The 24,514-nt window shown below is 46.5% G+C and overlaps 1 protein-coding gene across 2 annotated transcripts in view; it reads left to right on the forward strand.

Annotated features, from left to right (window-relative positions):
* Positions 1 to 24,514, forward strand: part of LOC146202788 (uncharacterized) — a 100,998-nt gene that overhangs the window by 58,740 nt on the left and 17,744 nt on the right. For both annotated transcript variants that reach the window (XM_084588335.1, XM_084588336.1), the window contains 5 exons: positions 667 to 920; positions 5,585 to 5,681; positions 8,550 to 8,729; positions 16,916 to 16,957; positions 21,608 to 21,683. In XM_084588335.1, the coding sequence (XP_084444461.1) occupies positions 667 to 920; positions 5,585 to 5,681; positions 8,550 to 8,729; positions 16,916 to 16,957; positions 21,608 to 21,683 (649 nt within the window). The remainder of the gene's footprint in view (positions 1 to 666; positions 921 to 5,584; positions 5,682 to 8,549; positions 8,730 to 16,915; positions 16,958 to 21,607; positions 21,684 to 24,514) is intronic.

Consider the following 24,514-nt stretch of genomic DNA (forward strand, 5'->3'; position numbering starts at 1 on the left):
TACAATAAAAAGTGGCGAGAAGGATTGCAGTGGGTGCAGGCAATTTGTCATGTTATCACATGCACCTTGCTGAACAACTGCACGCCACTTTACGTGGCGCAGATACCGTATATACTAGACTAAGGGCCGCTCCCCCCAACTTGGCAGTCCAAATTTTGAAAAAAAAAAAAAAAAAAAAAAGCACTCACCAGCAAATGGTAGCGTCATCGCATCTCGCGTACGGCGCATTTTGTGGGAACCACTAGATGGTAGTAGCTGTCCTGCAGCTTTGTTACGCGCCGGCATTGTGAGCTTCGGGCGTGCGCCACTATCTGGGAGATCTTGTCGCTTTTCTCGCTGGTGCCATTGATCCTTTGTGCCGCTGTTCATTTTGATGACTGCCTATAGCACAACCACTTGCGATGGAAAGAAAAAAACGCTTAACCGCGTGCGATGCTATGTTCAAACTTCAAGTTGTCGCATACGCCGAACAGAATGGAAAACGTGCAGCCAACCGAAATTTCCGAAAAGGGGAATGTTTGCATTAGGTTGTGCATCTTTCATCAAAAAAATGTAAGGGAGGAGCTGTTTAAACATTGTCATGGTAAATATATATCTGCATATTGGAATTTGTTGCTGCTCACATTGCTAGTCCGAAAAATTTGAGATAGGCATTGGTTGTTGCAGGTGCGGGTTCATACGGTGCTGAAGCAGCAGAAGAAGAGCACTGCTGGTGCAGAGAATGGGGAGTCTTCTGAGGCACAAGAGAAGCTCCAGGGAGTTGTGGAACAGATGCGACAGAAAATTCGGGACCTTACAGAGCAGCTAGAGCTGTCGCAGTCCGAAACTGAAGCAGCTCGTGATCAGTGTGATCGACTGGCCCAGCGACATCAAGCCACTACTTCGGAGCTGGAAGCACGGGAAACTGAGTGGAAGCACAGGTCAGTCTTTTTCCTCCATGTGCAACTGCACTACCACCTGGGGCAGAAAATAAACAATGAGTGAGCCTTGCCAATAGATCTATACAGCCAACGACCGTATTTTCGGGCCCTCTAGAGAAAGTAAAAATATCGGAAAATTCAGGCAGTCTGAGAAAATGAATGCATGAAAAAAAAACTCACCATTTTGCTGATATTTCTCGGATCAAGAGGGTCAAGGGCAAAATACCAGGCTTCTGAAACTCTACCGAAGCGTCAGTGAGGTGGCTCTGAAAAGAGCCGTTCAAAAACTCTGTATGAAGCCGACAGCCGGTTTATTACCCGTGGGTCGTCAGGGCAGCCGGTGTTATTGCTGCAGTGTCTTAAAGAACTTGTTGATTGTTGTTTGGATGGTTTTCCCCTGGCATGCGATCGCATTCGCTTCGATCGTAAACCGTTGACTGTACGTAGGGTTTACCAGTGATGTGGGGTGTTAAGTGTCACATCCCCTCACATAACGTGGGATCAGGCCAAAGGCCAGGTGCAGTTAATTGCTAGCAAAGCGTTTATTACGTACTAAGCTGCATCACAAAACACTGCATTAAACTCCAGACTCCAGCACAGCCCGTAGCCCTGCCATAGCACCCGAAAGTGGGGCTATGGCACAATGTGCGTGGCTAAAAACTGCATATCCATTAGCGGCGCGGAGACAGAGGCACTTGTGCACTGCATGGCGAACCAAAGGGTAAAATTGCTTGCAACGCAGCACAAAGAAGAATGGGGAATACGATTTAGAGCAGCTCTCATAGAGCTCCTTTAAGAAAGAGTCAGTAGTGTGGCTTCAGTCTCTTTCCTCTCACAGTGGCCTCTCACTTGGTCTCTGACGAGCAAAAAAAGCTTAGATGGCTGCGCGCTCTGAGTGCTCAAGGAGCACAGTTCCCACGAAGCATATTATAACTACTATTATCACGAGATATTTTTTCTGCTGTCTTAAAGGGACATACTTCCAGACTTGGTCAAAAGCTTCCTGTGGCTGCCAGTTTTGTTCCTTGACTGTAAAGTGTAGCTCATTTTTCGTGGTCAGTACTCAAAATCTTTAGGGTGTGTAGGGAACTCTTTTCCTCATCACTCTGAAGTATAGAGCTACATAGGATGTGCTATGTAAACGACTATGTGTCTCATGGCAAGGCTGGAGGCTTGATATAACACCTTAGAAAGGTGGTACATGGAAATAAAAGCAGCACTTAAAGATTACTGCCTTACAGATGAACTTCACATAGATGGCAAGTTTCCTATTCTTGTGCCTTACTCACTGATTATAAGCTTAGGTAAACAATAGCCGAAACCCTGTTTTCCATTTGTATATATAAATTTGTATATTTGTAAAGCTGCTGGCACAGCCATCATAAGAAGCATTGTGTGGTGTGGTGAAATTATATGGGGCATAGCTATATGAATGTGTGAACTTGGGTTCCCCACAATGGCTTGATGAGGGTAGTGCATGATGTGTAGTGTGGTGGGCATTCTCTACCTCAGAAAGGCAATGCTGGTTTGCCTGCAATAAAGGTGCCGTATGATATAGATTGCTGTAAGAGACTTTTACAGCTTTGCTTATAATGTAGTTTAACGAGAATGAATTCTGCAGTGTAGTAAGCACCATTTACTTTTCTCAAGCTTCTGGGGACTTGCTGCGATTGTAAGCCAACCCTCCCAACTCTGGAAAGTTTTAGCAAAAAAATGTTTGACCCTGAATATAGATCGAACCTAAATCACGATTAGTTCTTTATAAGACTGAATCATTCAAAGACTTCATTCATACCTGAAACTCCTCTTCAAGATTCCTTGTCGTTTGGGAGAAGGACATAGTTGCGGTCACCTGAGCCACTACTGCAGCTGGCAGTCGGAAGCAGTGATGAGGTGCTGCACGTGGAAAACTCCCTAGACACCATGTTGGTCCATACCAAGCATCGATTACTCACTGTGCCACTTGGCTCAGAGCAGCACACTTCAGCCGCCCCGTTGGTGTCTTTGGGCTTTCCTGGTGGAGCCATTCATTTTAGAACACACTGATGCGGTCTTTGAATGGCTTGGTCAGTGCAATGTCCAACAACTGAAGGATAGGTGCCAATCCGCCCAGAATAATGACCTGATTTCCTTGCTTCCTGAAAACTGCAACGCTTGGTTGTCCTTAGTTGTACCAAAACGTCATTTGTATGTGTGTGTGTGTGCAGGCTGGAAAGAGCAATCAAACGAAATACTATGGACATGAGCTTTGAATTGGACAGGCAGCTGTCGCTTGAAAGCTGCGCTGTACTGTTGCTGAGCTTGCAGCAGCATGTTGGGGTCTGTCGGGCACACAAATCACGCTCACCACTGACTGTCGACAATCGGGTGTAAGGTGTCTGGTGCTAACGAAACGAAATGCTGAAGTGGCGACAAGGGATGAAAAAAATGCGCGAAAGCACTGTAGCACAAAGGCAGTTGTGAGAGCATGTGACCGGTCGTGTGGTTTGGGATTGGATTGGATTGAATCTGAGGCATGGAATTGCCAATTTTCGTCTACGAAGCGTTTCCGTCATATGAAAACAAAATAATTTCTGTTTTCTTAGATATCCCTAGATAAGTCCCAGCTTTTTTAAGCAGCCTGGTTTTGTATCATGTCCGACAACTGTGACGGAATTATGCTTGAACGCAAGCAGTATTACCTGCCGCTTGGCCAAAACTACTTTTAACCCCTGATATAGATTACATTTATGGCTTTGCCTATAGGTTGCCTCCAAATATGAGTCAATCTCTGACATTCTGGATAGATAGGATAATAATTTTATCCTTACTGCATTCCTTGACACCAAGAGAAAACAATGGCATACATTTTAGCGAGTTGCCTCCAGTGAAATTTCTCACATAACATATTGTATGGGTTCTCAAGGAATTGCTTTACACCAGCTCAAATGATATTTTAGAATCAACATGCCAAGTTTCATAATAGTGACTTCACTAATAAGGTCCTTCAAGGCATAATTTCCTCCTTAAGTATTTTGGACAACAATAGTTTGAATAAGCTGGTACATAATGAGGTTTGTGCTGCTTGTGCTACCATTTTTTACAGAAGCTTTCACGAAAAACTTTTTTCTTACATTTACAGTATAGTCTGCTCTTTTGTGCTTAAGGCGAGAGTCGTTATGGCGGCAGAGGGTTGACACTCCCGGAGAAGCAGTGGGGGGAAAAAATCGCTGATGATACTAGCGGCTCCTTTTTTTCACTTGGATTGCTAAAATACACTTGTACCCACCTGAGAGCGGAACAAGATATTTAATGCAATAAACTGCTATATTTTGCAATTACCAGCACTGCAAAAATTATTACCAATGTGTATGGCTGTTAAAAGCCGCGGATTTTACTGGAAATTGAAACGCATTTATGCTCTCATCAAAATTGCACAAGCCACTCTTGCCACAACGAGCCAATCCAATTCATTATGCGCATATTGGGAGTGCCTACCGCACTTGTACCGCTGCTGCTACCTGCTGCTCGTTTTTGTATACGTTTTCCTGTGTGCTGCTCTCACCCAGTGCTTCTGCATATTTTATAGAGCACCAACCTCTTGTGCGTATTGGTTCTTCTCTTGTAGCAGCTCAGGCGTGTTGGTAAAACTAGCAGAATGCGCCTTGGTGCACAGCCCGCCCGCAAAAGTGATCACGTGCCGGCCAGGCAGCAACAAAAGCATTCGGCAGGAATTACATACTTTATTCAAACAAACATTGGTCAAAAAAAGCTCTCCTAACGAAAGCACAATAACGCATCCCTGAATGTTCTGCCGTAGTGGCTTCAAGTAGCAACTGTCACTGGCCTAAGAATACTAACAGATTCGTTATTGGTTTTAACAGTTTCTCTAATGTTCTAAATGAAGTGCGAAAAATACCTCCAGTAAGCAGGAACTGTAGAACTCGAACAATCCTTAGTAGCCGGTACTGTCACACAGCTTTGTAACACAATACTAGCACATCAAGTTGCTTCTTTTCACTTCTTACTTTCACAAAGCTTCCTAACTGCTCGCAGTAGCTTGTGGTGGCCACACGCGTCTGCCGCCGCTCTCTTTGGTGATTCAAATTGATGTGAGGAGGTGTATGTCACATGGGCAGATAATTTTTTTGGAACTAATTGTTTTCAACTGCGTGTGGTTTGTTTTGAAATTAACCTGTGACCATGAATATATTGCGCCCCATGCTTCTGTAGTTTAGGAAATGATATTTCTATTAGGCCTAGTGCAAGCTGTGTTTTGCCTCTGCCACCAGTGTGCTGGCATTGTTCTGACAGTGGTGGCTCCTATTAACATGGGCGCGCAATTCGCAATGTACCACCACCCTGATAGTGGTTTGTGGTCTTGATTAACAATTGAAGCTAGCTTTTCGCCCAGTGCATGAGTTTCAACTATAATTGAAAAGAGCTTTTAGCAATACTTCAGGAGCATTCCACACATATCTCATTGTTTCATGTTGCATGCAGTGGTGTACCTTTTTGTATTTGCTTGGATATATGGTGAAGTAAACTTGTAGTTTACATGTGTTTGCAAGCTCTTTTCTTCATTTGGTTTACACGTTTATTTTCAACTGAAAACTGCAATTCTTGGTTGTCCTTGGTTGCCTTAGTTGTACCAAAATGGCGTTTTTGTGTGTGTGTGTGTGCAGGTTGGAAGAAGCAATCAAACAAAATACTATGGACTTGAGCATTGAATTGGACAAGCAGCTGCAACGCCAGTATGATGAACTGTCTGATAAATACAAGGTATGTAGTAAGGCTGAATTCTTCAGTGACTTATTTGATAAAAACTGACAAACATTTACTTTTGTGTTGCTTAACGTGCGAATCGAGTTGTAACTGTGCAGCACTGTGCTATGTAGCACCTTCCCACGCCTTTCTTCGCTGCACCAAGTGTGTGCCCTGTGCTGTGTGTACACTTGCACCCTTGTGTTATGTCGCGATACTTCATTCTTAGCCTCGGCACTGTGCACCCAAGAACTCCCATGTACCCTCACTGCGCGCTGCTGCAGCTACTGCTTCCTCCTGTTGAACTAAACTGGAGCTACCTGCCGCGGTGGCGTAGTGGCTAGGGCGCTCGACTGCTGTGTCCTAGAGTGCGGAATCGAACCCTGGTCGTTGTGGCCGCTTTTCAGTTGAGGCGAAAAGCAAGGCACCCATGTGCTGTATGATGTCAGTGCACGTAAAACAACCTCAGGTGGTCGAAATTTCCAGGGCCTTCCTCTACGGTGTGTCTCATAGCTTGAGTTGCTTTGAAGCGTTAAGCCCCATGAACCAAACCATACACTGCAGCTACCAGGTTTTGTAGCAGAAGCTGCACTAGGCTCATAGAAGCTCATCTCACGGGGCTCAGCTGGAGCCACAACTGCGCATGCGCCGTTGTTATGGCAACCGGTTACGCCGAGCCACAGGACAGGAACAACATGCAAGAGGGAGGCGGTGAGTGCATTTACAATGAACAGCATCAGCGGAGGCTACGTGAAGAAGCTTCAACGGACCCAAAAGTCATCGCATAGCATCAGGCCGCCTGACTACAAGCGAATGAAGTAAGAAAGGCTAAGCGAGCGTCCGAGACGCCTGTAGAGCGGGAAAAAGGTGTCGCTAAGTGGCGATGCCAAGTACTAGATTGGCGTCAAAGACGCCGAGCCGCTGCAAAACTACAAGGAGAAAAAGACAGTCAAACAGTACAACAAGAAGTCGAAGCGACGAAGTCTCGTCGGGTGACTGACTATACCATATTTGGCTGACGGTCAGTACTATGGAAGCTAAGATTTTCGAGGCAGACTTTGTAAACAATCAGTTTGACTAGGTGTGTGTGTGTGTGTGTGTGGGGGGGGGCATCAGGAGAACTTGTTGCCGATGGGTGCGACCATGCATGCAACTCTGTAGTTAGCTTTCCCCGAATGGTCTGCCAAAACAGTCAGCATAGCGAGTGTTTGTGTCATGTGCAAGACTTCTCTAGCTAAGTAGTGGGTCCCCATCTACAGCATTAGGCACAGGTATTGATACCCGCCATTGCTGCCAAGCTTACTAGCCCTTAACAATGTCGCTGAATGGCTGATTTCTCTACTCTTTTGCTGTGCAAATCCTGGCCTAGCTGAGCTGAGCCACTGCAATCTTTTTTTTTTGCCCTGTGCACTGTGGTTCTGCAGTGCTGTGCTGTCCTTTTGTTCTTGCAGCGCTAAGTTAGGCACCCCATCCCCTGCCATGTCTTGTCTACTATTTTCGACTGAACAAATTGAGCATTCCTGCAGTTTTATTGTGAAAGCAATACTACGCCAGGTCTAATCGCTCATTGCTATGTGCTGTGTCTGCGTCCTGGTCCGTGGTCCCTCATAAAAATTTGAAGAGTGCAATGCTGCTGAACCGAATATTGAGCGAAAGCAATAGCTGTGGTTGACTGAGCATTCTTCTTCTTCTTCCCCAGCTCACACATAAAGCCCTGGTTTAACCAAGCCGTATGAATGTGCCTTAGCGGCCTAGAGGGGTAGCGAAATGCCAAGGTCCTGGCAGGCTGATTCTAACATAAGCGTCCCATGTAAAACGAGAGACCCAAGTTGGCAGCTCCTGCCAGCCCACATATAAAGCCCCTCTTTAACCAAGCCGTATGAAAGTGCCTTATTGGGCTCTAGGAGTAACGTGAATGTCAGAGTCCTGGCAGGCTGATTCTGACATAACCGTCCCATGTGAAACGAGAGACCCAAGTTGGCAGCTCCTGCCAGCTTGGGGGTCGTCTACAGGGGTCGTCTAAAGGTCAAAGGTCAATGGTGGTCACTGCCGTTCCACGCTGAAGGCTGAAACTGCGAGCAGTATTGCTTTTGCAGTAAAAAATCGGCCTGCCATTACGTTTGAATTCACGTTACCCCTATGCCACGGACAGGAGGGCAGGAGCTGCCAACTTGGGGCGCTCCTCTCATATGGGAGGGTGATATCAGAATCAGCCTGCCAGAACTGTTTGCATTCTCATTACCCCTATGACACGCAGGCACGTAGGGGAATAATGTAGCAGGCAAAAGAAGCTTTCGCCGTTGCTTTCGCAATTCAACTAGGGTTAACCAGAGCTAAACCACAACTAGTTTTTTGTGTTAGTCATGCAAACCTGCAGATTGTTCTTCACATGTGCATTTCTAGCTTTTGCTAATTCCTTTATACCCTTGAAAGGAGAATTCATTTAGTCGCAGTTTGGTATACTGCAGCAAAGTGTATAGTCGCAGTTTGGTATACTGCAGCAAAGTGTAATGAATTGAGAGCTGAGTAAATTTCTCGTCGCACCACTCTAAAATTGCCTCGGTTTTTTTTTTTTTTGTTTGTTTGTTTTGTTTTTTTTTTTAAAGGAAAGCAGTGTGATTGCGCAGTTTTTATTTCGGCGTCTTTTTAAAAATCAGTTGAGCAATCGCATTTTGGCTTACTTTTTTGTTCATGTGCAGTGGCTTCCTTCTTTGTTGCATCAGAGCACTGCCGTGATTAAGCAGCTGTGGCAGGCCGCTAATCATCGGCACATCCACTAGAAGCCATGTTCCGCTTAGCTTACGTTTTAATGGCATTGAACTTTCTCTGCCAGAAGAAAGGTGGTTGCAAAAGGAGTGCATTATTTTTTTTTTCTGTGTGTTGCAGAAGAAACTGGCTGTACAAGAGGCCCAGCACTGCTGTGCATTGGAGTCTCAAGTGGAGAAAGTGGATGAGTTGAAGCGAGAGATTGCAGAGTTGCAGCAGAAGCTTCTGTCTCGTCAGGGCTCCCCGCAGGAAGAGGCGTCAAACATTGACATCACCACGCTGGAGAGGCAGGAGGGAGAGGTGTGTTGGTGGGGCTTGAATTTGACATGCATTGGTTTTACATAGCTTTATTTGAAGCCACCCCCCTCCCCTCCCCCCCTTTTTTTTTTTGTTTTGTGTAAGAAACACTAGGCTGCATGAAAATCTGTAGAGGCTGCCGAGCATGAGTTCAAACCATTTAATTACTGCTTCCCAGGAATGAAGCTGTGAGCGTTTTGGGAGATTGGTGCAGCTGTGCTGATTGAATAAATTTAGCCCCCCAGCAGTGACGGGCCCACCACTTTGTGAGGAAGACGACAGGCCCCTTTGATGTGCATATGAACTGTTGCATTGCATCAGCAATGCAAGCACATGCTCACTGCATACATATGTCGCGCGCACCAATGCTTGTTACACGAAGCATACATACGTGCATCAGAGAAGATGACTTATCCCATGAAAGAAGATGAAAAGTGTCTATTGAAGTTGTCTGTTAGGTGACCATGTTTACATTTATAGAAGCTGCAAAGGAAGGTGGAAGTTGAGAGTTGTCCTCACCGCAGTGGTGCAGTGGTTAGGGTGCCCGACTGCTGTTCTCAAGGATGTAGGATTGAATCGCAGCCGCGGCGGCCGTTTTTCAATGGAGGCAAAGGCAACTATGCGTTGTGCAATGTCAGTGCACGTTAAAGAAACCCCAGGTGGTCGAGATTTTTGGGGCCCTTTAGTGTGGCGTCTCTCCTAGCCTGAGTTGCTTTGCGACGTTAAACCCAGTAAAATAAACCAAACATAGCAGTTCATGCATATTTTAATTAAATGCAATTGTATCAGATTTGCGTACAGACCAAGTTACAGTAAAAGTTCGTTTGTATGTTTTAAAAAAAAATATGGGACAAGAAATGTACAGTCAAACCTCGATATAACGAACACACATATAACGAATTATTGAATATATCGAACTCTTCCGAAATATTTTTGTCAAGCACATGTATTTTTAACTTCCCATAGCGAACGCGGTCGGCATAAAACGGATATTGCGAACTTCGCGACGCCAAGCACTACCTCACTTTAATAGCAGGAGGTAGGCTTCATTGCACTACATATGTGTTCTGCGGCGCAGCAAACGTTCAGGACTACCTCGCAGGCGCTGACAGCGCCACAAATGCCACAACGGCATTGGGAGTTGACAGCCAAAGAAATTTATGGCCTCCGAGATTACCTCCGGGGCGTGCACAAACAGGTGCGCGGAGGTAATCTCGGAGGCCATAAAAAATCGTTCGCATCTCACAATTGCTGACAGCGCCGCTGATCGAATGTTGCTTTTGCCTTTTTGGTTTTTGCATCTTTCGCGTTTTTTCGTTTTAGTGTTAGCAGCGGCGTCGCAGCGTGGCCGTCGTAGCGTTCGGCGGAGGCTGTTGTCGTGTCGAGTGTGGTGCGCGGGTGTGCGTAGTGCTGTGATGGCGGTGAACGGGAAAAAATGAGCAGCACTGACGTTAAGGGGGGATGAGGGGATCGGAGCAAACTTTTTTATTTTTTTACTTAGAGGGATGAAATTTGGCAGGCTGGCTTGAAATAGCATCAAACAGAAAGGTATAAAGTTTCAAAATGATAGCTTCAGTAGTTTTTATTTTACAATTGTTTATATGTTGGTAACATGTTGCTTGCTCGTGGAAAGCCTAGCATGACAGCAAAATGGGCTATGGGTCTGTAAATGTTCTTAATAGTTACTAAGAAGGGTGGTCTAGGTCAAGATTCACCTCAAATTTTTTTAAGCTTCTCTGCTCTTTTCCTAAATGACTTATTATACATCTTCTCTTAATGTTTAGAAGGTATCATGCTCTAATTACTGTGTAATAAAAAAATGGTGAGCCTAAATAGCAAATCTGAGACTGTCTTGATGTAAAGCATATTTCAGCAATTACAACAAGACAAACGGGATAAAAATCCATGCACCCATTGTGATGCTGCGCTTTCCACAAGCAAGGCGGAAAGTTCAAAAGAAGTTTTCAGAAAACAAGCTCGAAAGTTCCAAACTGGCACACACTGTCTAAAATGCTCCTGCACTGTAAAATTTCATGTCTTTGGCAGCAGGCAATTTCTTAGACCTTTGTCCTTTCAAAAGATGGGCTTTGTGCGCCTTCTTAATGCGCTGAGAGTCTTTCTCGGCGGCCCGCTGAAGAGAAAGGGCTCCAGGGCGTAGGCCCAATGTTGTGCACAGGTTTGAATATGCTCTCAGATTGCCTGAGTTGTACTTCAAAATCGCCTCGTGCACCGCTGTTTCCACAGCGAACAGTGAGGCATGCTGGTCTTTTGATAATAGTGACCAAATCACTGAATGGAGGCTCTCAGCCGCATTTTGAGTTTTGCCTCCCCTGCACTGGGCCAGCAACTGAGGGTCTGAGAGGCGCTGGTACACTGGCAGAAGTGCTTCAGCGACCTTCGGTGATAACTTGTACTTGTGAGGGGGTGGTGGTTGTCCTTCTGCCTCTGCTGATCGATGTTTGCACCAGCTAAGGGGGCCAGGGGGACACAGCTCATGATGGGGCTCACCATCCGTCGACGTCACATGATAATAGGTCGACATTACTGCCCTTTGCATTTCTTCAACTTCTGAGTGGTTCTGCAGAGCGAGACCATAGTAGTCGGTCAGTTTTTTCATCAGCTGCTGTGTCAGGCCTCCCTTTCCACCTAGTGGCTCTCCTTTTTTAGCCTTGCTGACCAGGGAGCGAAGTGCAGCACCCATCCGTTTTTTCACGTGATTTATGCAGTCCTCTTTGGAGAGCTGCACAAAACCATAAACTTCTTCGTCACACAGAGTGCGGAACATGCGGCTGTCCCCATCACAGACTATGTTTCTGTACCGGAGATCATTCTTGCTCGAAGAGCGCCTGAACAGCTGCAGTGCAGCCTCCACCTTCATTCGTCCAGAATTCACATCAGTGTTTTTCTGGCACTGGTGCTGTTGCTTCCACTCAGCATAAGTGGGGTCACTTTCAGCTGGCTGTCTGCTGCACCCAAGGCAGAAGTTCGAGAGAACCACACAGTCTAACACAAGCCCTGTATGAAACTCAATTACACAGCCTATGCCAGTGTGAGAACTGTGGCCACGTGTCAACCACGTGCCATCGTACACGACTGTAATATTCTTTGAAAAGGTAGTTTCCATTTCTGTGTACACCTTTCTCACTGCCTCTACAGCATCTGCAAAGATGTTTGCAGCTGCTTCTGCAGCAGGCTTGAAAGTTTTTTTTAGATGCTCTTCATATGTTTTGTGGTGTAAACCTCTATGTGAAACATTCATGGTGGCCCAGAAGTCATTGAGAGCAGTTGGTCCTTTACCAATGCTCTTTATCGCTTGAATTGATCTGATGTTGATATCAAAGGCTCTAGAACCACTCTGCCTTTGTGAAGACCATTCAGATTGGAGGGCACCACAGGAAATACACGAAAGTACCATCTTCACAGTTAGCCCTAATTTAGTTTCCCGATGCACTGTTAGGCCAGGCTGGTGACAAATTGGGCAAAGCATGGAACTAATCAGCGAGTTCAAGGCTGCTACTTGCACAAGCATAAATTCCTCTTCTGGAGGTGTGGAAATGGCATCTTATCTTGAGTCAGTCTGCGCAAACTTGCGCTCCGTAGCTGAAACTGCGCGAAGCGATTCGCAAACACTCGATGCTTGCACCTTTGCTGTTTCCGCGGACACAAATCGTGTTCTGAGGTGAGCTTGAATAGTGTGACGTTCACTGGATGAATATTCGTCACTGCGATGATCGGCCACCGGTGAGTCCGTGGAAGCGAGCGTGCACCCGCGATCGCCGTAACTCGTCGATGGCGCGTCCGCGAAAGCGAGCGCGTGCCCGCGAACACCGTAACTCGTCGATGGCATAGGATTGCCTTCACTCGCGGTTGTCGGCTGTGGACACATTTTGGAGTTGAAAAACACATCGTGGAAACGTGTCTCCACTGTGCAGTCAGGCGGTGATGACTGTTGCAAGACCACTTCGCTCGACGAGCTTGTGCCGGGACGCTCGCATACGTTGACATTCACTGGCGTGTCGATCCTCACTGGCGAATTAACGTTGCGCCCACGGCTCAACGGCAAGAAATCATGGCCCGTCTCACCTTCGCTGGCTGGTGCCTCACCCGACGAACTTGCAGTGGCACGTCCGTGCACGGCGAGACGCACGTGTGCGGCGACGCTCACTGGCATGTCGATCGTCGCTGGTGAAGTAACATTGCACCCGTGCCTCGACAGCGCAGCACGTTGTTGGTTGTTCTCACAATCGCTGGCTGGTGCCCGACTCAGCATGAGATCGCACAGCACATTGGGAGAGAGATCGCCTAGCACGTTGGGCGCGTACTCCGCAGATTCCGAATGGACGCTCGGCTCGGTAGAACCACCTGTTGATGATCGCCGCTTCTTCCTTGCTGTAACAGGCTTGCGTTTTCGCTTCCCGTAAGCATGCTTCGTCCGGAACTTCTTTTCGAACGTTCGCTGATCCATTGCACGTGGTCGAAGACTCGAAATGCAAGAAAAAGAATTGCTTTCCAGCGGCGGACAAAGCAGACGCTCCTTGCGCTGGCTGCCATTATTGCCGCGGCATCAGCCAGTGAGGAGGCGCCTAGCAACACGTCGCGGCGCAGAGCCAATCGGGGCGCGGTATTCATTGGCTGCTTCGTGCTGCCGTCCTGCGGATATTCCTTTTTTGTGCGCTTGCTAGCTGGTGGAGAAGGAAGGGAGGGGTTGGGACAAAGAGCTGAAGAGTCGGGCTTTCCAACGATGCCAAAATGGCGGCGCTCCGTGGCGGGAAAGTCAAGTAGTCATGCCGTGAACTTGGCAGCTTTTTCGCGGTTTGGGAAGAATATCTCGACGCCGGCACCGATAAATATATTTATTTAGACTACTTAGAGTTTGTTTTTTGGTGAAATATTTCAGGACAACATAGAAATAATGTTGTAGATTCCGAAAAGCGCACTTTTCAAAAATAGATCTTTTTCCGCGATTTTCGCGATCTGATCCCCGCATCTGCCCTTAAAGACCACGCTCAATATAAAATCAGGGCCTTCAAGGCAGTTTACAAGAGGAGACTGAGACTGTTCTTGTGAAGCTTCTTATGAAGCAGGACTTGAAGATCGACTTGCTGGGAGTGGCGTGGGACAGCGTGAAAGGCGAAATGATTGCCAGCTGCTTTCGGCATACAGGTTTTGTTCCAGCAGAGGCCCGTGCATCAAGTGACGATGGGGACGATTCCGACGAAGTAGAGCTCCGCGAGCTCGATGAAGAATGATTTTTCGCGTTTTGTTGGTGACATGTCCACAACAATGACTGTAGGCGACGACGACATCGCGGCGACCACGGCTGTACTGACGGACGCCGAAATCGCTGTGGAAGTTTCTGAACATCCCGCAGACGAAGCTCACGCTGACCCTGGAGACGATGAGAATATTCCGACTTCACAAGAAGCGCTTGCTGCATTGGATTTACTGCGCCGCCACTGCAGTGCTATCGAGAGCAGTGGGTTTGCCCTTGTTGAGTGTTTGCAAACTGTGGAACAGGGCCTGATACGGAACGTGATCAACACAAAAAAGCAGGCCGCGATAACTCAGTTCTTTGCGCGTGACCAGAGTAGGCACCCTCTGAGTTGCTGTACCTTCTCTGATTGAATTTTGCTGCTCTTGCATGTATTTTCTGCGAAATTTTATATTACGAATTATGGATAGAGCGAACTATTTTTCGATTTTTTAACTGTTCGTTATAATGAGGTTTCACTGTTTCTTGATTTTGTAAACATTTAGCTCCTGAATGAGGTACAATGGTATTAAGAATTAAGACTTTCACTGCATAAAAGTGAAGATCAGCATTTATAGACAAAGTATGCACTGCACTTTTTTTTTGCTTTCACAGAATTCAGTCCATATTTGCATTGTCCTTGACGCGGAAGAGGTTTAGTATTTAGTAATGGATCCAGTTCATACAAGGCAATGATGAGCCGAAATCGCTTCCTTGGGCATTTCTGGATGTTCATCCCCATGTTGGAATCCATCGCGATGGCTTGTAGTCGCAGTGTTTTTGCTTGTGTGCATCTCCCAGACCTGGTCCACTCGTATGCAAGCGAGAAGTTATCAAATGTTCCTTTCCTATGCCCTTAAGGCACCGCAAAGAAGCCACCGCATTTCTCCTCATGAAGCCATGTTTCCGCGGGAACGGGTGCCTCGTATGTTGGCTCGTTGGCTTTCTTCGATGCTTCATCCCGTTGGTGAAGAAAGCAACTGTGGCGAATGAGCGCTGCTGATCAGTTTGTGTTGTGAGTGGCGTTAGCATGTGTCCAGTTGATCACAAAACGTAATATAGGACCACAATTCGTTGAAGTTTCTTATGTAGAAACGAAGAAATTGTGTTACAGTAAAACTCCGCTGTAGTAAACTCGGATATAGTAAAGTGAAACTGAAGTCCTAGTTCATCGTTCATAGACAACTGTACATTTTTCCCCCTTTATAGTAAAGACGTTCTTGATAAAAATTGGTTATAGTAAAGTGCACCTGGCCGCGGCGACGACTCCACAATATGACATCGCCGCCCGCGCATTACCTAGAATCGCGAGGCAAAGATTTTTTTGTATTTGAAAACAGAAAAATAACTCCGAGCGTTCGTTTAAGTGGCTTCTACTGTAGGTTCTACTGTAGTGCATGCACCTCAAACTGAAATTCTCTATGTTGAATTGAACATATGACTACGGAATGGTCGCCTCCTGTTGATTCATTGCTTATACGACCGGGGCAGTTAATTTAGTTGACTAGTTTTTGGGGCTGACATATTAACATAAAGCTCCCTACAGTAAAAGCTCATCAATTTGAACTTCGAGGGAATGTAAAAAAATGTTCCAAAGGTCGAAATATAGAGAGTCCCCCAAAAAGTCTGCTCTCGCATCGTAGTAAATTTATTTGGTGAAAAACTGGGCAGTGTTCACGTGCTTTCGGGATAAGAACAGCATGACAGTGGCTATTTTTCACATTTCCATCAATGCTCTATCGAATGCACACTGTCAGTTGAAACAATACCGCTTCAAAATGTTCTCCCCTGCATACTTCATGATGTGACACAATGGCACCCCTTTATAAGTGACAGTGTTGGGAGGCTCGACTATAAAATGCACGAACGTGCATGAAGTGGTTGGCCCGTTCTCGGAGGCGAGGCCGTCCATTTTCTGTCAGGCCTGCTTTTACACTTGCGTCAGGGGTGTATGCGCAGCTCTGCAGCATGCAGTCCAGGTTTGAGTAGAGGATTATTTTGACAATCACTTACCATGCCGGTCACACCTGGACATAGTATCCTTTCGGGAGCCTGTTCTAAATAAACGGTTCAAGACCCTTAGGATACAAATTAGTGAGTGTCCGATGCCATAGCAGAACTGTGCTAGCAGTCTGATTCATCTGGGCTTTCAAGTTTGGGGCAGTTTGAATGATTCGAATTTTCAAATAATGGGGGGTAGAACTGATGGGGGTCAAAATTAGAGAGGTTGAGTTAATGATGTCAAATTAAAAGAGGTTGAATTAACAGGGGTCAAGTTAATGGAAGTCAAATTAACGAAATTAATGAGCATTTACGGTACATATGTTCCGGTGGCATGAACTGCTGGTTTCCAAAGCTTTTCGCTTCGCAAGGACCTTGAGGTCTGGCCTCTTAGTTGCTGGATTCAAGGGCACGCTACATACACTGAAAGGCAGCATGAATGCAGCTTCACGGCATCGGCATATGCACTCGGACACATGAAAAATCTATGCTTTCCTAGCTGCATGGTCTTTGTTGATGTCACCATTACTGTCGGTTGGGCTGCTAATCATAGTATTTATTTCCTTAGGTTTCTACTGGCTGGTAGAATTCTCAAAGTTTTGTGATGCCCAAATGAATAACTGAAGAGTGTTGAATTGTTTCAGTGAATTTTTTGGCCTGCTAGAGGGGAAGGGGGGGGGGGGGGGGGGGTCACTTTTTCGGCAGTATGTAGTATTTTCTGGCCGAGGCATTTCAGTTATATTTTTGTGATCAGTGGTTTTTGCATAGGTGTAATAGAATTGGAAAGTGAGGCTGAGGTTCAGGGTAGACACATACACTGAAGCACCTGGAGCCAAAAACATGCTGCTGTCAGTGTTTTTAAAATATATTATAAATGGGGCTGTGTCATGTGTTGTTGGGGTTTCATTACTCATTTATACATCATCTTCTAATGCAGGGTTCGGAATCCATATCACCCGAGCCTCAAGTCTTGACGAAGGTAAGCATAGATGGTTCTCACGTTGCTACCCCTTTGTGCATCTAGCTGGATACGTGAAGCATGAGCATGATAAAGCTATTTTAGCAAAAGTAATACAGTCAAATCTCGATATAATAAATGCCGCGGGACCACACGAAATCATTCGTTATTTTGAAATATTGTTGTGATGAAAAATTTCGATTATAAGCCAGTGGTCAAACCTAGGTATGAAAATGATGTGCCTTGGCAGTAGGCACATGTGTAGACAGGCAAAACATGAAATTAAAATGTTGCACTAACTCCAGAGCTGATTTATTTGAAGAAATCAATTATATTCTTCTGTCGCGTGCAGCAAACATGACCACTCACTACATTGCACCACTACAGTCGAACCCGGATATATCGAACTCGAAGGGGATCGCGAAATAGTTCGATATATCGATAATTCGATATACAGAAATCGGCTTGTGATGGCACTTACGATGCTTAAAAACGATACCATATTTGTCACGTAACCAACCCACTCGCATAATGAACCCACCCTCCACTTTTTCACCAAGATTTTGAAAAAAAAAAAAAAAAAATGCGTTGAGGCTAGCTCGCTCACATGCAAGTGACGAGCGGCAGCGAGAGAGCGAAAATTTTCAAACTTGTTGGAACTGCGTCCCTCTCGCCGCTCGAGCCACCACAGCAGCTCAAAACAAGGTTTCTGGCGGCAAGAAATCGCGAGCATTTTCGCTTGCATGTCAATGGCGCGCCTCAGTCCGTTTTGGTCGTCTCATCCACAGCTCATTGGCAGCGTGCCAAGATGCTGTGCAGCAATAACGCCAGGGCGCGTTTATCTTTTTATAGCTCCTACGGTGGCGGGGAGTGAACTTGGCAGAGCGCCCGTGATGGCTTGATTGCACAAGCCTGGTTCGATTTATCACGCCGCGCTTGGGGCGGGCGTCATGATCGCAGCAGCTGACCGCGAGCTTTCGCTGATTCATACATGCAAGGATAAATGATTAAAAAAAAATCCCTGCCGCTTTTTAACGTCCGCAGCCGCCATATCTTACGCTACGCCGCGCGTACAGCCCAACGATAGGAAAGGATGACTCCCGCAAAAAAAAAAAAAAAGAAGAAGAAGAAACCGAGAGAGCTGGCGCAGGCGCCGTAGCCACGTTCGGCGCCGCGCTGCCGCACGTAGAGGGTTCGCAACACACGCTGGAAAAAGCGTCCGACGTCTGTCTGAAAACGGGCTGAGCTGGCTTGGCACATGCATTGCGCTTGCTGAAGGAGAGAGATAGCCAAGCAAAAGAATGGGCTTGCAAACGTCATTTGTTGGCGCGCGGGAAACGACAACTGCAGATGCGTGCGCCTTTGGGGAATGGGTGCGGCGCTGCCCAGACCAGCTGTCGCCGAACTGTCCCCTCTCATTCCTTCCGCGCGTGGCTTGAAAACGTCACGCGGCAAACGGCCAAGGGTGATGCGATCGTCTTAGGGGAAGGCACACTTTCCAGTGCGTGGTGCGGAGTTTGATATATCGAACGACCGGAGAAATTGAGTTCGATATATGACGCGGCTTTCCTATACTTTTACATGGGATTTTCAAGGGGATATTTCGTGAGTTCGATATAACCAAAATTCGATATATCCGGGTTCGATATAACCGGGTTCGACTGTACAGCACATACACCTTCCACGTTGCGCAACACATCATCGGATGCGTGATTGCACCGAGCGATGAAAGTATGGATTTTGTCCATGTGCAAAAGAACATAGAGTTCGAATGACTTCACCTTTAGTGCACCCTGAAGCTTGAAATCTTGTCTCGGTCTTTCAAAATGATCGCAGCGTTCGGTGGGGCAATGCTAGCTGTCTGCAGAGGACGATTTGCTTTTTGTCCTGCGTCGATATCTTTAAGTGAAAGCTGCATTCCTATCTTCTCTGCACTTCACTGGCTGCAACCCCCGTCAGATTTCGTACAAACTTGGCAATAAGATAATCCACGGGCAAAAAAAAGAAGAAAAAAAGAAAGTAACGTCCCGCACACGAGAAAGGCACGAACGGCCGACCAGTGTACGGCACACAACACAAAGAAAAAAGGCAGGTGGCTAGGCCTGCTCGCTACTGTGTAATAAATCGCAGTTTTGTGGGGGCGCTAGGAGCTGGCACTAGATATGCTGATGATGATAGCTACAGCTCGCAGGCCATGGCGTTTATTTTTTTTTTTTTTCCACGCGAGAGTTGCGAGCGCCAGTGCTGTTAGTTTTAGACGAATTCGTTGTACTGATGTTCCTAGATTATAGAAGGAAAAATGAAACATGTACAGTAGAACTCCGTTGTTACGTTCCTCACTGCTGCATTTTCCCGGCTGTTACGGCGCTTTCATCCGGTCCCGGCATTGCTCCCGTAGGATCCAATGTGTTGGGATCCTCGTTGTTACGTTGTAGCTGTGAAAACGTTCTCGTATGATATGTCGCAACTGGTCACTGCGAACCCGCCTGAGGCAACGTGCGCCGACCACCATTTTTACTTTTGAAAAGTCTTGGCTAGACTTGGCTATGGAACTAACTTCAAGAAGCCGCACACGAGTTGGAGAGGCCGCCACTAGATTTCCATCTGCCTCGTGAACGTCGGCTAGGTGGCGTGCACCGCCACTGCCCGATTCAAAGGGTTCAGCTTCATCCATCTATCAATCCATCGAACCAGTCCATGACAAAGCCGGTCGTGAATCAATCGAACTTACTCTTGTCCTTTGTATCCGACGATCGTGATCTGACGTTCTTCGATGGCGTCGCGCAAGCGGAAGGCGCTTTCCCTCCAGGAAAAGCTGGACGCACTCAACGCTGTCGACAGGCAGCCAGCGCCGAAAAGAATTGATATTGCCAAAGACCTTGGTCTGCCACCATCAACACTTAACAGCATCGTCTCAAAGCTTGCCGAGATTGAAGGCAATGCAGCGCTTTTCGACCCGAAAGCTAAGCAGGCTCGTGGGGCCAAGTATGGCTCTTCTGACCTGGTTCAAGCAAGCTCGCGCTGCCGGCGTCAACTTTGATGGCAGCATTTTGCGCAAGAAGGCAGTGGACATCGCCGACAGACTGGGCATCACGGACTTTGCGACGTTGAATGGCTGGATCAACCGTTTCCGGAAGAGGCACGGCATCGCGTACAAGACAGTAAGCGGTGAATCAGCAAGTGTAAACTTGGCAACAGTCGATGATTCGAAGGCCACACTATCTGCTATACTAATTGAGGGCTATGCGCCTCGTGACATCTACAACGTCAATGAAACGAGCCTTTTTTTTTTTCGGGTGCAGCCGTCGAAGTCCCTAAGCCTGAAAGGAGAATCGTGTCACGGAGGCAAAAACAGCAAAGAGTGATTGACGGTGCTCCTTTGCTGCAACATGGATGGTTCCGATAAGTTAAAACCATGGGTAATCGGCAAATATCCGAACCCGCGGTGCTTGAAGAAAACTCGCCTGATGCCATGTCACTACAGAAGTAACAGTCGTGCGTGGATGACGTGTTCATTGTTCGAAGAATTTCTTCACTACTTCAACAAGATGGGATCCCAGCGCAGGAGTGTTGTCCTTTTTCTAGACAATTGTGCTGCCCACCCAAGAGACCCGCAGTTTCTTCGGAACATCAAGCTTGTGTTCTTCCCACCTAACACTACAAGCCATCTGCAGCCGCTGGATGCCGGCGTCATAAAGAACCTGAAGCATTCCTACCGGAAGTGTGTTGTGAAGCGCTGTCTTGCGCGTATTGATCGTGGATTTCGGTGCTTGACGCTATGCACTATGTTGCTTCAGCGTGGGCTGCAGTGGCCGCATCAACTGCACAGCACTGCTTCGCGCAGTGTGGCTTTCGCACAGACGGCAAAGGTGAATTTCCTGGCACAGACACTGGGGAGTCGGAAGCAGCCTCTTGCGATCAAGAGCTCACTGAGGCGATGGATGTGCTGGGTGCCACGGGACTCACATATGACGACTACGTCGCAGTGGATGCTGCCGTCGTGACATCGGAGTGCCAGAGTATCGGTGATATTGTTGCGAGCTCGGTAACGAGTGAAGCCGCAAATTGTGATGATGAGCTCGAGCCACACGATTCCGAGGATTTGTCAGATCCGAGCTTTGGAGAAGTGGTCATGGCTCTGGACCTCCTCCGTAGGTATGTCGCACCTCAAAGCCACGCGGACAGCTATGCGGCTTTTCAGGCTATTGAGAAGCGCCTGGTGTTTTCTAGCGAGCGAAAGAAACGGCAGTCCACTATTCTTTATTTTTTGAAGTCCTAACATCACTTTGCGGAAATAAGTTGTTTGAAGTGAAAGTTGCACCGTTCTCGTTCCTTTCCGGAGCCTTCCTCACTGTTGCGTTTTCCTGGCTGTTACATTTGTTTTTCTCGGACCGGTGAAAAACGTATGAACGGGGTTCTACTGTACAATATTCTGAAATATGCGTTATTTTGAAATTTGTAATCCTGAAATAGTTTTACATTGAAAACGGAAAATCTGCTGGGGATTTTATAAAAATTTGTTAATTTGAAAAATTCGTTAATGTGGTGTTCGTAGTAACGAGACTTCACTGTATTGAATGCTTGGAGCATGAGCATGATAAAGCTGTTTTAGCAAAAGTAATATTGAATGCTTGACTTTTCTTTCTTTCTTTTTTTTTTTTTTTTTTGCAGCCTTTACCATGGGGTCTGGTTCCTACAGGGGGTTTTAAGCCACTGGAGCAGCTTTTACGAGAGGATGAAAACTTGGGTGAGGTTTCACTTAATTTCTGAATATTGGAAAATTTTGCTGGGGCTATGATTAAAGGTTTAAGCCAAAGCTCAAAGTACACCCACTCTCTATTCTAACGCTGTGAAATATGATGAGAGAAGTAAACGTTTCACGTCATCAGCACGAGCTTTCTTTCTCTTGCATTACCCGTGATGTTTGATACCTTGTTTTGAATGCAGCATGCACTGTGTACTATTGTTCAAATTCAGACATGAAGGCGACCAAAAAACACTTAAATGAACTGACGGGAGCCCAGCTGGAATTAGGGAGCCTTGGATAACCACACTGAAGGCTTCAATTTATTTACAGTTGAACCTCAATGTAATGAAATTTGCGATGTAACGAACTTTTTTTTTTTCCCCTATCTCTGCTCCATTGAAAACCATGTATTTTGTTTCACGATTTAACGAAGTAATTTTATATCGCACTCACGATTTAACGAAGTCCTCGTGTATCACATGCGTGTACCAGTAGCCACCTTGACAATCGGATGAGAACTAAAACTTCAGCCCTGACACACTGTATTTGACATCTGCTCTTTTACGCGCCGCGCTGTTTGGTGTCCTTCCTTTTTCTTTGTCCCAATTTTGCCGGCAGTCTGGAATTTGCGAGTGAAACAAAATTCGTTGTGTGCATACAAAACCCGCGGTGCAGAAGTTTTAAGATGCGTCATGCCATGGCGTAACTGGCCAGTCAGAACGAAAAAGCGCGAACCGGAAATACTGTACTTACTCGCATAATTAATACCCCAGTCACACGGGCAAGTTTAGTGACACTTTCACGAAGTGCACTTACATAGGAAGAGTGACACTTTCGGTGCTCACTGTCACACGGCAAAATCAAGTGTCATTTTGAAATGACGGCAGTGCCGATGCGGATGCTGCAGCCCTATGTGGAAAAATTAGTTTTCACGAAAATACCTTAAAATTCAATTTTATTGCAAGCACAATTACCCCAAGGTAATATTCAGTTTATTTGTGCATTTGAGTACATGGTTTTCACTTAAAAAGCATCGCGATGTCACACGCGCTTTTCGCTAACATGCATGGTTACTGCTGTTTACATGCAAAATCGGCCTCGTTTATGATATATAGTTATGCTGCTAACTGCGGTTATCGTGAACGTAGGAATTGCGACTTTGATTTGCATTGTTAACAGAGAAAATGCCGGTAGCGCCTATGTATGGAAAGGAGTCACTGGTGTTCGAGCGCGAAAAGTGCACGAGTTGTATGATTCAGAGCAGCGTGCATTTTTTCACACGAAATCATGTCCGACGGCGCTTCTAAGCAGCCTAAAATGTCCAGCGGCGCAGCACCCACGCACGGCAGCATCGTCACGTCTTCACTGCGTTTGCTTGGCGTGTGGTTGTACACAACGTCGAAAAAGGTCCAATTTCCTCAGCATCACGAAAGTAGGCGAGAAGTTCGCAGCGTTCACAGTACCGGATGCTACTAGCTTTCCGCTGTAGTGTGCCGCCCGTGAGCGCCGTGAACGGCAGAGTGCGCGGGGCAAGTGCGCTCCTCCGTGGCTAGGCCTATAGTTTGCTTCGCATTGAAGTAGTGGGTGGCGCTTTCGTATGGCCAGCTTAATAGGATATATGGCTTACTTGTGGCACTGCCTTGAGAGAAATGAGAATAATGAGAAAAATGTGCAATTCAAATCGACGATGCCTTAGGAGCGTAGCTAGCACATGCGTGTACTACATGGGTGAACTATGCCGCGCCGCCGGCGATGATGGCTATGAAGTTGCGTGCAGAAATTTGCTTGTATCGCAGCAATTACTCCTGCTAGCGACTCAGTACGTGTCAACAATCCACCAAAAGTATTAATTTCTGACATTGCTTTACTCCAGGGATTATTATTTATGGGAAAAACAAATTTTCGCACACTTTTCTGATGCCGGTGACAGCGGGACCGGGTGCACTGTAAAGGTGCTGGCTTGATGCTAGCGGCTTGCGGGAGCAAAAGCGATGCTGTCTTCGGCCGGCGCTTGAGCGAAATGCTGCCATGTCAAGTGACGACTTTCTAGAGACTGGGTATACAAATAACTCCAACTTCGTTGATGCAGCTTGAGATACCGCATACCATCGAAGTGCAGCAGCAGACGAACGCCTTCGCCTTAGCGCAAGCACTGAGAGCGAGGGTAGCTATTCAAGTGTACGCATCGTTTTTAGTTGGTGACAGCTTAAATCTCTTGCCTATTAATAGAAACGCTCATAAAATTACGATAAACATTTTAAAATATTGTAATTGTCAAAAAATGTATGAGTAATATGAAGTGTCCTGCTGTCGAGACTACACACTCGCCTGCCGGACAAAGTGTAGTGAGTTCCCCAAACTCACTTTGCGCTGAGTGTGTTCTGCAGCTAGTGTCATTAAAGTTCATCGTGTGACACGATGCGAATGACACTAAAAGGCGAGTGCACTCGTTGAAAGTGACACTAAACTTGCTTGTCTGACCGGGGTATAACCTACCTTTTTTTTCAAGGGAAATCCACGCGAGTTTAAGGAGAGGGTTCAATACACGGGAAAAGTTGAGATTCTTTTTTTTTTTTAAGAGTAGTTCATCCTAGCTATCAATAAACAAAGAAAGCATGCGGTCACCCGCAGTCAGCTGCAATTATGACGCCGGCTCAGCATCATTCCCTTCAAAAGGTGCTTGGTGCTATCACAAGTTCTAATGATTTTGTGGTAGCAGACAACGCCCACCCCAATAAAGCAAACGCGGAGACCAGAAAAACCAGGCCTGTGCAAAACGAGCCGCTGGCACTCTGCCAAGTTCCCCCTTCCTGCAGCACCTTGGCGCGCTG

This window comes from Amblyomma maculatum, chromosome 1 (assembly GCF_055883805.1).
Source record: "Amblyomma maculatum isolate TAMU_Amacu chromosome 1, ASM5588380v1, whole genome shotgun sequence".
Lineage (NCBI taxonomy): Eukaryota > Metazoa > Arthropoda > Arachnida > Ixodida > Ixodidae > Amblyomma > Amblyomma maculatum.